We start from the raw sequence: 12,255 nt of genomic DNA, 5'->3' as shown, positions 1-12,255 counted from the left end.
CATGAATCAGATCTAGACACTGACCCTTTGAGTGTCCCTATAAGGTACATGAATCAGGTCTAGACACTGAGCCTTTGAGTGTCCCTATAAGATACATGAATCAGATCTAGACACTGACCCTTTGAGTGTCCCTACAAGGTACATGAATCAGATCTAGACACTGACCCTTTGAGTGTCCCTATAAGGTACATGAATCAGATCTAGACACTGAGCCTTTGAGTGTCCCTACAAGGTACCTGAATCAGATCTAGACACTGAGCCTTTGAAGTGTCCCTACAAGGTACATGAATCAGATCTAGACACTGAGCCTTTGAGTGTCCCTATAAGGTACATGAATCAGATCTAGACACTGACCCTTTGAGTGTTCCTATAAGGTACATGAATCAGATCTAGACACTGAGCCTTTGAGTGTCCCTATAAGGTACATGAATCAGATCTAGACACTGAGCCTTTGAGTGTCCCTATAAGGTACATGAATCAGATCTAGACACTGAGCCTTTGAGTGTCCCTATAAGGTACATGAATCAGATCTAGACACTGACCCTTTGAGTGTCCCTATAAGGTACATGAATCAGATCTAGACACTGACCTTTGAGTGTCCCAGTGAGGTACTTGAATCAGTTCTAGACACTAACTGTGTGAGTGTCCCTATAAGGTAGATGAATCAGATCTAGATTCTAACCCTTTGGACGTCTGTGAGGCCAAAAATATTATAATATTATAGATACCCCACAAGTGGTTGTGTAAGCTATTATAGTGTTTAAACTGATATTTTGATATTTGGGTTAAAAAATTTGCCATGCAAAGGAATGGCTCTCTCTCTCGTTCATTTTCTTGGATTGAATTTCAGTATGGTGCAGTTAGGTTCATTTTTTGGTTGGTTATTTTGTTTTGAATACTTGATACACATGGAATATGTCTTCTAAGGTTTCTCATATTTGAGTGTTGTTGTTGTTGCAGGTGCTGAAATCCGTGAGTTGATACAGATTTTACAGAGAAGACTGGACGATGCTGTGTTAGATATGATCTCACTTATGCTCTTTAGAAATCCCATGTGTAAACTGACCCCAGAAGATGTTCATGTGAGTGCAATTCAGCTTAATCTACAAGTGTCATGTATACTTACCTGTGACTCTAAATGGTTGGTGACTCGTCCTCGCGATATTAACCAAATTAATCACCAGGGATTTGAAAAGAACTTTGTGAAACTATTTTAGATGACCTGCAAAAAGCATAGTCATCAAGTATCAGGTAATTAAAGCAGTGGTAAGGTGAATATTAAGGGTGGTATGTGAAAAAAGGCCTGCGCATTCTAAGCTCAGGTTTTGCATACCTATGGGGATGTACCATGATTGATACCAGATGTGCATATTGATTACCATAAATAACGAAATTCACAACTTTGCCACTTCTGTTTTGGAGTCAGTGTTGATCTAAATGTTAAGGCTGGTATTTGCATGTAAAATACAATAATAAACAGAAGGCAGATGCTCTGTGTGCGTAGCTATTACCGTAGAATATGAAATTCCTGAATTCACACCTGTTTTCTGTGTTAGAGTCCATGCTATGATAAATGTTTACTGTATTTATTGAGCTGGAGTTTTGCATTCTGGTGTCCTGCAGGCATACACTCTGGTAGTCGTGCTCCCAAGTCAAAGTTTTCCCATTGGCTACAGGCATGACGTCACTAATTTGTGTGCTTAGCATCGAACCCTTTTTAAGATGTTCATTGTGAAAATCAGATGATAAACCATTGGATAAAAACAACCCCACTGCCCCAGGATTTCCATCTTATGGTGGGCCAAAGTTGGCGCTACAATCTTTTTTGGACATTATAACAACATAGATGTGAACATAATCATGATCAGTGCCAGTCTTAGATTAGTCTTAGCCTTTTCCATAGAGGCATTCTCCACGGGGGTGTAAAGAAGGCACAGTACGTCCCAGTACACAAGGTAGCACCCAAGTCCTGACTTTGCTATCTATTCAGATGTAGTTTAAATTTTACATGGTTAATGTCTCAGTTAAATTAAGGATAGCTTTTTTTTTCTTATCAACAGTTTATCCAGCAGATTGGCCAGGAACCTAATACAGAGCTGTTATTGACAGTTCCCAGCTCCGCCTCCATGGAACTCTTCGCTCTTATGTACTATCTCAGACAGAATCTACAGCAGTTCCTGCACGTTCCCAACTACACGGACAACAAGGGAGACAACCATTTCCAGGACACTGTGGAGGGTCACTCAGTGGCTATCCCAGAAAGTAGTGTGTTTTTGTACAACACACCTCAAGGTGCTGGAGGCAAAGGTGATTATAATGCTCCTTCCAACTTCAGCTGGGAGAGGCATACCTTGTTCCTTCCCATGTCACATTCAAAGATGCTGGAATTAATTTTGTCCATGCTAATAGGCCAGATTAGTTCACACCTCCAATTCTCTTGCCGATGAAAATGCCAGAATCACCCATAGATCAAACCTGTACACTGTGAACGTTCTGCATCGCAAACACCATCTGTCAGATATGTATAGTTGATCAAGCAGGTGTGTAACCCAGATGTGTATATACTAAATAAGTTAGGTGATGTTTGTCGTAAGGTAATAGCTCCACCTCGTCACATACTGTATCGCATAATCCCCTCCAAAAAGAAATCATCTAAATTGTACATAATGAATGGCCAGAATCCTTTGATTATCTTTTGAGAGGAAAAAACAAAAGTTTTTGACTTGACATAATGGTTTCCAAATCTTCAGTCAATGGATGTACATGTACAGCATGTATATGTCTAACAACAGGAAGAAATGAAGAAATGTAAATCCTTCAGAAAGATTGAATATTTAAACAGGAATTGCCTGTATAAGCCTGGCGTTAGTGGATGGGCAGCAGAAGCTGAAGCACCTGGTTGGTTGTAGCAAGCCCTCGCCCACAGCTTACATGGAGTGGCTCGATAAGGGCACACTGGACCAGCTTGTGGAGACCTGTGTTTATCACCCAGAAGAAAATGGCTCAAAACCAGGTAAAGGATTTTACCATCCTCAACAAAGCAGCGGTAAGAAACGGCTATTGTTTACAAATTCTGTGAAACATCAAAACCAAGTCATTCTCCTGCAGTGAAAGCAAGGGTATTATCCTTGTACATATGTTACAAGGACAGTACAGGGTTTTGAGTTGATTTGTTACGTTACCAGACAAATAAGCTCAGAAATAGGTTTGGGTATGTATCTAACAAGAACTACAGAAATATAGCCCAGGAGATATGTTTTGAGGGTGGTATGATAAAGATCACATTAGACACTCACACAAAAAAAAAAAAATGTGCTTTGAGGTAAGCAGTTTTAACATTTCTTTTTTTGTGTGTGTGTGTTTTTTCTTTTTTCTTTGTACTGGTGCTCTGCTAATGTACTGTATTGGTTAAATTAGTAAAGTAAGACTTTTATGTCCTTTTTGCTTTCAGGCCCCACAGCACTGATTCGATTCCGTATTTGGGCCCGGGGTCAGGTTGACGTCAAGGGCCTAGTAAAGCGTCTGACGGAGGCTGTGTGCCACGCCCTGTGTGACATTGTCATGGAGTACCGTCTGCTGACTACACCTATCTGTGAGGCTCCAATGGGAGTAGAACTGGAGGAAGAACTCAAAGCTTGTCATCAGTCTGACACTGTCTCCCCTCCCAGACCTGTCACTGGTCAGTACACACCTATCTACTGTTCTACTTCTGGTATTTCATGTTAAATATCTGGGATATGCAAGCAAAGGTGATAGGGGTCCTCATTATAACACATGATTTACTTTTATACTGGCATATGTGTTCCCCTATTTGTCTCCAAGTTGTTGTTCCTTACATCTGTACATACTTTAAGGAGTTCAAGTCGAGAAAACCTCCAGAGAAAATGTGTTTTGAGATAAGGAGGTCAAGTTGAGAAAACCTTCGAGAAAACCTTCAGAGTTTGTTTCTTCTTTACTCTCAGGGGCATGTACATGTAGATATTTTATATAAAGTCATCTCTGATGAGCTACCAAATAATCATTGTATTAAGTTTCTGTAGACTTGATTTTGTCCATGCAGCTCCTCCCAAACTACTCTGCTGATTGTGGGAGTAGATGTATGAATATTGGATATGGGATTTATTCATATAGCCAAATGGGCAGGCTGAGGACACATTTCATTACCGTGATTTAAAGTTCTTTATTTTGACATTTGATGGCCTGTATTTACCAGAAAATCTCAGTTCAAGGAAATGCAAGGGGTAATCCATCACTGATCTAAACTGTCCATCCGGCGAGATAACTTACAAATGAAGCAGCTTAAAAATTCCCATAATGCTACGTTCGCTCATGGCTAATGTATTTAAACCATATGACACATTGATAGGGAATTATAAGTCTAGTAAACCAACTATTATCTTCCTTTCTATTGCTAATATAAAGTATTTGTAGTTCGTAACCATACTTCGATACGGCAGAACTAAAGTTAGGTGGTAGGCTGCGTAACTGCAACACAATGTTGTTCAGACAATTGAAGTTCACTGCACATGCGAGGGGAGGTAACCCAGTTAAAAAGTCAATCTCAAGCCAATGTTTCTAAATATAGCAAATTTGAGTGAGTTAATGGTAAAAGGGAAGCCCCGAATAAAACTGAACTTTGGATAGTCCATTGAAAATCGGGCACATGTACATGTCTGTAGACATCTGGAAGTTTCCTATTCTCTTCCATTGTTCTAAGGGCTTTAGTGGCAATAATTGGTCATTATATGTACGAAAAATTTTGGTTTATGGCATAGAGTAACAAAAAGGTAAATAAAAATGTAGGGGTTTGAAATTTGACAATCCTGTATATTGCAATCGTCAAACTTGAGGCTCTGAAACTCTTGGTGTAATGATATTTTTCTGTTTGTCTTCAGAAGGGCGGGATCGTGAAAGACGCATGTCAGGTGTGAGGACAGTTGATCAGGGGAGATCACCCAACAAACAGTGGGCACCACCTCCATCCCCATTCCAATCGTTGTTTTCAGAGTTCAAGAAGAAGACGCGTTCTCCCTCAGCTAAAGAAAGCCCTAGGGTAATTCCACAATTCCACAATGTTCCTGAAGGGCGATATTTTTCTAGAGTTACATTATGTACATGTGCCAGTCCCTACTTCTGAAAAAGTAGGGATGGGATAACATAATGACCTTTTGATGCAGAACATACAGATGTTTCAAGCTTACTGCCGACTTTATTCCCTCGTTCTCATTGTTTTTTTTTTCTCTGTGTCCTTGGTGACAATAAATTGTTGATGATACTTATCAGTTTGAACAGCCCTATGTCAAACTACATGTTTTCCACCAAAATGGTGTGGATATGTCACATGTTAAAGTTTGTCATTTACTTTTGGTGAAATTGGTGGTATATCAAGGGTAAGGTTTCTTCCACCCTTAAAACTGACTGCCATCGTTAAAGTGAAGACTGTTTCAGTATGGCTTTAAACAACAATCAAATAAATAAATAAACAATAGGTGGCAGCACCAAAGAAAAATGGTAGTGGTTAAATATAGTTTTGTTCATTCATTGGAGTGAAATGTTTCACACTGCAAACACATACATGAAGTTTGTTTGGTAATGCTGTTCTTGTTTGGCCACAGACGTTTGAGTTCCCGTCTACCTTCAGTGGTGGGGCGTCTGTGGGAATGGGTGGGGTGTCATGGCAGGAGGTGGACACCACCCACCAGCAGGACTGGGACCTAAGGACACTGGTACAGAAGTATGAGTCAGGGGAGAGGGGCAGTCTGAGCGTCAAACACTGGACAAATTTGGTGGACTGGATGGAGTTGTGTGCTCAGAAAGGTAATGTCTAGAGAATCAAGAACTGGAACTCTTCACCCAGCCTCACACCAGAAGACTATTCTGTTTTTGTTCTTGTTTGTCTGGGGCCTTGGTGGCTCAGTTGGTTAGCACGCTAGCGCAGGATAATGACGCAGGAGCCTCTCACCAATGCGGTCGATGTGAGTTCAAGTCCAGCTCATGCTGGCTTCCTCTCTGGCCGTACATGAGAAGGTCACCCAGTTACCTGCGGATGGTCGTGGCTTTCCCTAGGCTCTGCCGGGTTTCCACCCACCATAATGCTGGCTGCCGTTGTATAAGTGAAATATTGTTGAGTACAGCGTAAAAGCACTAATCAAATAAAAAAAATTTTTTTCCAAATTTTGCTGTTTCATTTTATCCTTGCAATAACAAATTTGGCTGTCATTAACTTTTTTTTATCTCTTGCTTCAGTGAACAGATCTAAAAGGGGCTGAGTCACTTTTGACATCCTATATTTTAAGATGGGGTGACACAATACCCTGTGCTGTTGGCTTCTGCAGAGTGTAGCTGCTATGCAGAATTTGTGCTTGTTTTACCCCTTAGCCTGAAAGTGTGTTCTACTTCATGTTTGACAACTTTCTAAAGGCCAAATAAGTTCTACACATTATTACGAACCACTATTAATTTGGATCTAGTCATTACGTTGTACATGTGATCAATGCTGGGGCGTTTTTAAGTGCATTGCACAACATTTTTTGTACGATGTAAACAAATCCAGTATGCATGTAAGCATTTTACTGGTGAATGTCTCACATGTTTGCCTCCAATACTTACAGGTTGTCCCTCTGTACAGAAAACTCAGGCTGCTGTCTTATCTAGGTTTTCTGTAGACACTGTCTTACGAGAGATCCAGAACTCGGTGACCCAGGTCTCCTCAGATGTAAAGCCTGTGCTGTATAAGCTGTCCCGCTGTGAGAGAGATGGCCAGTACTCTCGTGGTGTGCCTTATAGTGTTAGCAGACAGCCAGTTGTGGTAACAGACCTACCTTGTCTCCTTGTACTGGGGCTCTAATCACATATTTAGAAGCTGTTCCTAGGGTCCAGTTTCACAAAGACGGGTTTTGAGAGTTCAAAATGTTAAGTCTGATAAGAAGGGTAGGCTTAGGAAGTGTTGTGATTTCATTTATTTGAGTCATTCGTTAAGCATTATAATTGAGCTCTAAAATTTAAAAAACAAGGGAATTCCCCAACCATGTTATCATATGTTGCAAGTTTAGAGTTACTCGCAGATGGCCAGCTGTCTACAACTTTTCCTCATTGTCTCAGACAAGTTGAAGCGTTGGCTCACTGCTACTGTCACACCAATGACCAATAAGGTTGCTTAATTCAGCCCTGGTATGCTTTGGTTATTGCATGTACCTGACAAAAGTTGATGGTTTACTGTAAGCGCCCCAATTTTCTCTACATACCACTGCCATATCAGTGATAAACACCTGAGTACCTTGTTACACAGCTATAAAATAAACAACAAAAAATATTCCGCTTGTGCTATTTGGATGCCCATAGATGGCTTTTGTTAAGGCTTGTTCTGCAACTTGCACTGGTTCCCTTAATACCTTAGCCTTACTATCTTTCCAGAAGAAAAGAATGGCCAAAGGGACTGTTTCCTGAGTTGAGACTTAAAACTTTGTTGCAGGCGTCTGACCCAACACATGAGTCTTCCACCGACCTGTCTGGCGGACTGATAACTAGTCCAGGACAAGAAAACAGCTATCTGATGATTGGCCGAAATCACAACCAGTGGAAATCCTGCTTAGATCTGTCTTTGGGATTTGAGGCCCCAAGTGAGCTTTGCTCCAACATGTCGTCCAGTGCAGGTAATGGGGTTGAGATGCTCCTGGACCTTGGGAGGATTTATTTATTAAAGGCTGATAAAAAAAACTCTTTAGAAGATACATTGTTTTCAAGAGGTATATAAGAGCATGGTCGAAAAGTAAGACCCATGTTAAAGCCAGTGGAGAGGTAACTAAGACTTCAGAGAGGGTACTGCCCTGGCCTGATGCTCAACATAAGGGGATATCCAAGGTACTGGTTGCCATGGAGACTTTATACCTTGACTGCAGTCATATCATGCCTTGTGTCTTTAACATGACATTCTAATGAGACAGCCCTATGAATTCCGTATTTGGTCTAAAGTTTTTCATGTGACACATTTTGCTTGATTTTCATTGATTTGTCAACGCTATAGGGACATGCAAGTTTTTTTTTTTTTTTTTTGGTAAAGTTTGATTAATATCGTAAAAGAATCATATATATCATATATCATTTTAGTCCTTATGTAGTTATGACTGTTCATTTTACATACTAAACATCCATTAGTCACTACACATATGTACATGGACAGTATTGGGTCGCATGCTACTAGGAGATGGAATGATATGACTGAAATAAGCTTGAAAGTGAATTTTGAAGCCAAGAAGAGAGACCTATGTTTTAGATAATATGAAACATTTCTGCATTCAAGTGCTAACATTGGAAGAGCAATCCCAAAAATATGCCAAATTTAGTGGATGGCAGTGTGTCACAAATGTACAATGCTGTTCACAAGTTATGTGAGGAGGGCTGTTGTTTCTGACATATGTATAAGGCATTTGGCAACTTTTAACATGTTTTTTTTTCTTTTTTCCATTCTCTAAGCTCACAAGAAATATTTGAAGTTTCCACCATACGAATTGGTTGAGAATCCCGATCGTCTTCCTGCAGAGGTTGAGAGCTGTGCAGATTTGTCAGAGCCAGTCTGTGTCCCCAGACAGCGTCTACTGGTCATTACTGTGAAGCAGAAAGAGGTATGTTTAGAATAACAGTTTTATCATTAGAACGATTGAAATGCTGTAATATTTCAGCAGTAATATATACTAGCAAATTATGTGCCCTTAGGATATGGAGCAGTCTTCTTCTGATGTAAGGAATATTGATGTTACAAGAGGTTAAATGGCCAGTGTATGCTTGATTAACTCTACCTACATGCAATATAGCCCTTATATATAAGTCCCGTATGCTAGTGTGTACATAATAATACTCAGTAGTAATGTTAAATTATTCATGTTAAATGTTAAACCTCAGTTGGCTAGCGCGCTAGTGCAGCAAAAAGACCCAGGAGTCTCTCACCAATGCGGTCGCTTTGATTTCAAGGTCAGCCAGCAACCTGCAGCAGCCCCTGGGCTCTGCCGGGTTTCCTCCCACCATATTGCTGGCTGCCGTCGCATAAGTGAAATATTCTTGAGTACGGCCTAAAACACCAATCAAATAAATAAGTAAATTAAATTTTAATCAATTTAGATTAATGTCCAGAACAGAACATGACTAAGTAATTAAGGTGCATGGCCTTGGAGTTGTAGTTTACAGATTGCCCAGGTCTCATTGTGCTGAGGGACCTTAGTGACAAGAAGCGGCCAACAGTGGTCATGTGGCCATTTGTGCAGTCTTGAATTTAGTGAGGGCAAACTTTCTCCCACCAGTGGGAGAGGTGATGTGCTAGTCTGAAGGTCACATGTGGGGAAGTTTGTCAGTAACTTGCTAAAGGCTGGTGGTTTTCCCATAAAATTGACTGCTATTTTGTAAATTAATTATCATATATCTAGTAATGGGAGTGGAGCATACATGTACAACATCATGTATTTAAGGGGATGCAGAGTGAATTCTGATTGGCTGGTGTGAGAGATAGGTAAGCCCAGGCTATATCTTGCCTATTAAAGCTGAAGTTTAGGTATGGTACATTTATTCAATCATTCTGCATCCCTTTAAGATAAATATTTTACTTCTGGTATTTAGTTGCTTTAATTTTTGCGCAGATATTGAGCCTTGGTTAAATCGTGATTTGTGATTTTGGGTGCTGAATGTTGTTGTTGTCAGTTCTGTCTGTACACATACAACTGGGCAGGAGACCTGACGTCCATGCTGAGTCGGCTGTTCAGTCGGCTGGTACAGTGGCACAGTGCCCGCTCTCATCTCCTCCACAACCTCATTCACCAGAAGATGGGCCTATTCCACCACCATAGTCTTACAGAGCCTCCTCCAGCACAGGTAATGGGTATTTCTATCTGTAATAACTGGATTGACATTGTACTGTGGCTTAACATTGAAAAGGACAAATTATTCATTCAACAGCTGGCTGAAGGTTTTCCCCGGGATCTGCTCAGTCTTCTCCTTCTTATACATAAAGTGAAATATTCTTGAGTATGGCATGAGAGTGTTGTGCAAGATGACTGAACAAGTGAAATATTCTTGAGTATGGCATGAGACTGTTGTGCAAGATGACCGAACAACTGAAATATTCTTGAGTATGGCATGAGACTGTTGTGCAAGATGACCAAACAAGTGAAATATTCTTGAGTATGGCATGAGAGTGTTGTGCAAGATGACCGAACAAGTGAAATATTCTTGAGTATGGCATGAGACTGTTGTGCAAGATGACCGAACAAGTGAAATATTCTTGAGTATGGCATGAGACTGTTGTGCAAGATGACCGAACAAGTGAAATATTCTTGAGTATGGCATGAGACTGTTGTGCAAGATGACTGAACAAGTGAAATATTCTTGAGTATGGCATGAGACTGTTGTGCAAGATGACTGAACAAGTGAAATATTCTTGAGTATGGCATGAGACTGTTGTGCAAGATGATCAAACGACTACAGGCCTTACCAGAGGCTCAGCGGGTGGAATCTGTCTGCGCACCGATGCTCCTGGCTCTTAAACTTGTTCACTCTGTTAGCTCTGTCTTGCTGAGTCTCGTCCCCATTCTACAAGTCACATGACCTGATTCGTCTTTAACCGCGAATGGGATAATGTCATCCACATCCAGGTCAAACCGACTCAAGTCTCATGAGCCTTTACACCTCTGCTACACTACCAACCATCTAACAATCACACTCACCTCACCTGCGTTATCCGGAACAAAGTATCTGCATTAACATGCTCTTTACTGGTCCTATGTACAATCCGAATATCATATTGACTCAATTCTTCTAACCACCTTGCCAACTGACCTTTCGGGTTCTTTAACCGAGTCAACCACAGCAGACTGTTATGATCCGTCCAGATCAAAAATCGTCGACCCAACGAATAGTGCCTATACCTCCTAGTAAACAGGACTGCCACCAGCAGTTCTCTACAGGTAGTACAATACCTATGTTGAGCAGGGGTCAGAGCTTAACTACTATAGGAGATTGTTTGTTCCTTACGATCCTGAACCTGTGACAGCTCCTCCCTAATTGTGGTCACAGAGTCATCGGTATCAAGAATAAACTTATCGCTGGCAGTGGGAAAGGCCAAGACAATGATAAATCCCCAAGGGTTTCAAAAGCTTTCTGCTCTTCTAACCCCAGGGTAAACATAACCTTAGGGACAGTCAGTGCATATGACGGCTTAGTTCACTGACCTAGGCCTGGAATGAATTCCCTATGATAACTGATAAACCCCAGGATCGGTTCTACATCCCTCCTATACTGCAGTACAGGCTACTTGGCCATAACCTCGAGCTTGCTTTCAGCTACACTTCCCCCTTTTGAGCTCACCTTTCTACCCAAAAAGTCTACATCCTTTTTAAACAGTTCACGCTTTCTCCGTTTCAGCTTCAGCTTATTATCCCTGAACCTTTGATGCACAACTCGGAGGTTAGCAAATGCTTCCTCAGAGGTCTTACCTAGAACCATAACATCATCTATATAGGCCGAAATTTCCCTCCAAGTCAGCCCTCTCAGCACCTGATTCATAGCCCGCTGAAAGGTTGCTGGCGCATTGCAGAGGCCGAAACCCATTCTGACATGCTCGTACAAACCGAAAAATGAAATGAATAATTTATTGAGAACAGGGTCAACATACCATTGTAAATGTACTTAATCATCATTTGTATTCATATTATTAACTGAAGATTCTACACAAACTTTCTGGGTGAGTGTTGACTCCTTCCATTGATTTAATCCAAAACTGTAGTGACTTCTTTATTTATTAGGGATATGTATAACTCATGAAATGTTAAAAAACAAAAACGTCTTTTTAGTTATGATGTGCAGTTGTAAAATGAGTTGTGGTCTGTGCTAACCACATTGAAGTGCACTAAATAGGCTAAAAAAAACTTTTTGGGGTATTGGTTTATTTTTGTTCGGTGTTATCACCAACTTGTATTTTGTACCTTGCAGAGCCAGAATTGTTTCATACAGCAGAATATGGAGATTGAACTGTTGATCCGGTCATCAACACCGCCGTCTCGTGAACCTCAGAGACGACAGACAAACTCCATGCAGGCCTCAGGGGGAGCAAGTCATGCCCACCTGCGCATCTACCGTCCGTTTGATGAGAGCTACAATGGCTTGAAGCCTCCTAAGCCACTTCATCGCTCATCGTATGGGACAACTCGAGATCCTGTTACTAGACACGGGTTACAGGCGCAGGACATTCGCAACCATGAGCGCAGAGGTGGC

General features: G+C 41.0%; 1 protein-coding gene across 1 annotated transcript in view; it reads left to right on the top strand.

The window, feature by feature from the left end:
- The window catches only part of LOC135470816 (KICSTOR complex protein SZT2-like), a 102,196-nt gene that overhangs the window by 72,467 nt on the left and 17,474 nt on the right, over window positions 1–12,255 (top strand). Inside the window, exons 40-50 of the mRNA XM_064749859.1 lie at window positions 961–1,082; window positions 2,061–2,307; window positions 2,843–3,013; window positions 3,452–3,679; window positions 4,896–5,053; window positions 5,616–5,817; window positions 6,612–6,808; window positions 7,472–7,652; window positions 8,473–8,621; window positions 9,688–9,858; window positions 11,974–12,250. Coding sequence (XP_064605929.1) covers window positions 961–1,082; window positions 2,061–2,307; window positions 2,843–3,013; window positions 3,452–3,679; window positions 4,896–5,053; window positions 5,616–5,817; window positions 6,612–6,808; window positions 7,472–7,652; window positions 8,473–8,621; window positions 9,688–9,858; window positions 11,974–12,250 — 2,103 coding nt within the window. The remainder of the gene's footprint in view (window positions 1–960; window positions 1,083–2,060; window positions 2,308–2,842; window positions 3,014–3,451; window positions 3,680–4,895; window positions 5,054–5,615; window positions 5,818–6,611; window positions 6,809–7,471; window positions 7,653–8,472; window positions 8,622–9,687; window positions 9,859–11,973; window positions 12,251–12,255) is intronic.

Source organism: Liolophura sinensis, chromosome 7, assembly GCF_032854445.1.
Source record: "Liolophura sinensis isolate JHLJ2023 chromosome 7, CUHK_Ljap_v2, whole genome shotgun sequence".
NCBI lineage: Eukaryota > Metazoa > Mollusca > Polyplacophora > Chitonida > Chitonidae > Liolophura > Liolophura sinensis.
This window is presented reverse-complemented; position numbering and strand designations above follow the sequence as displayed.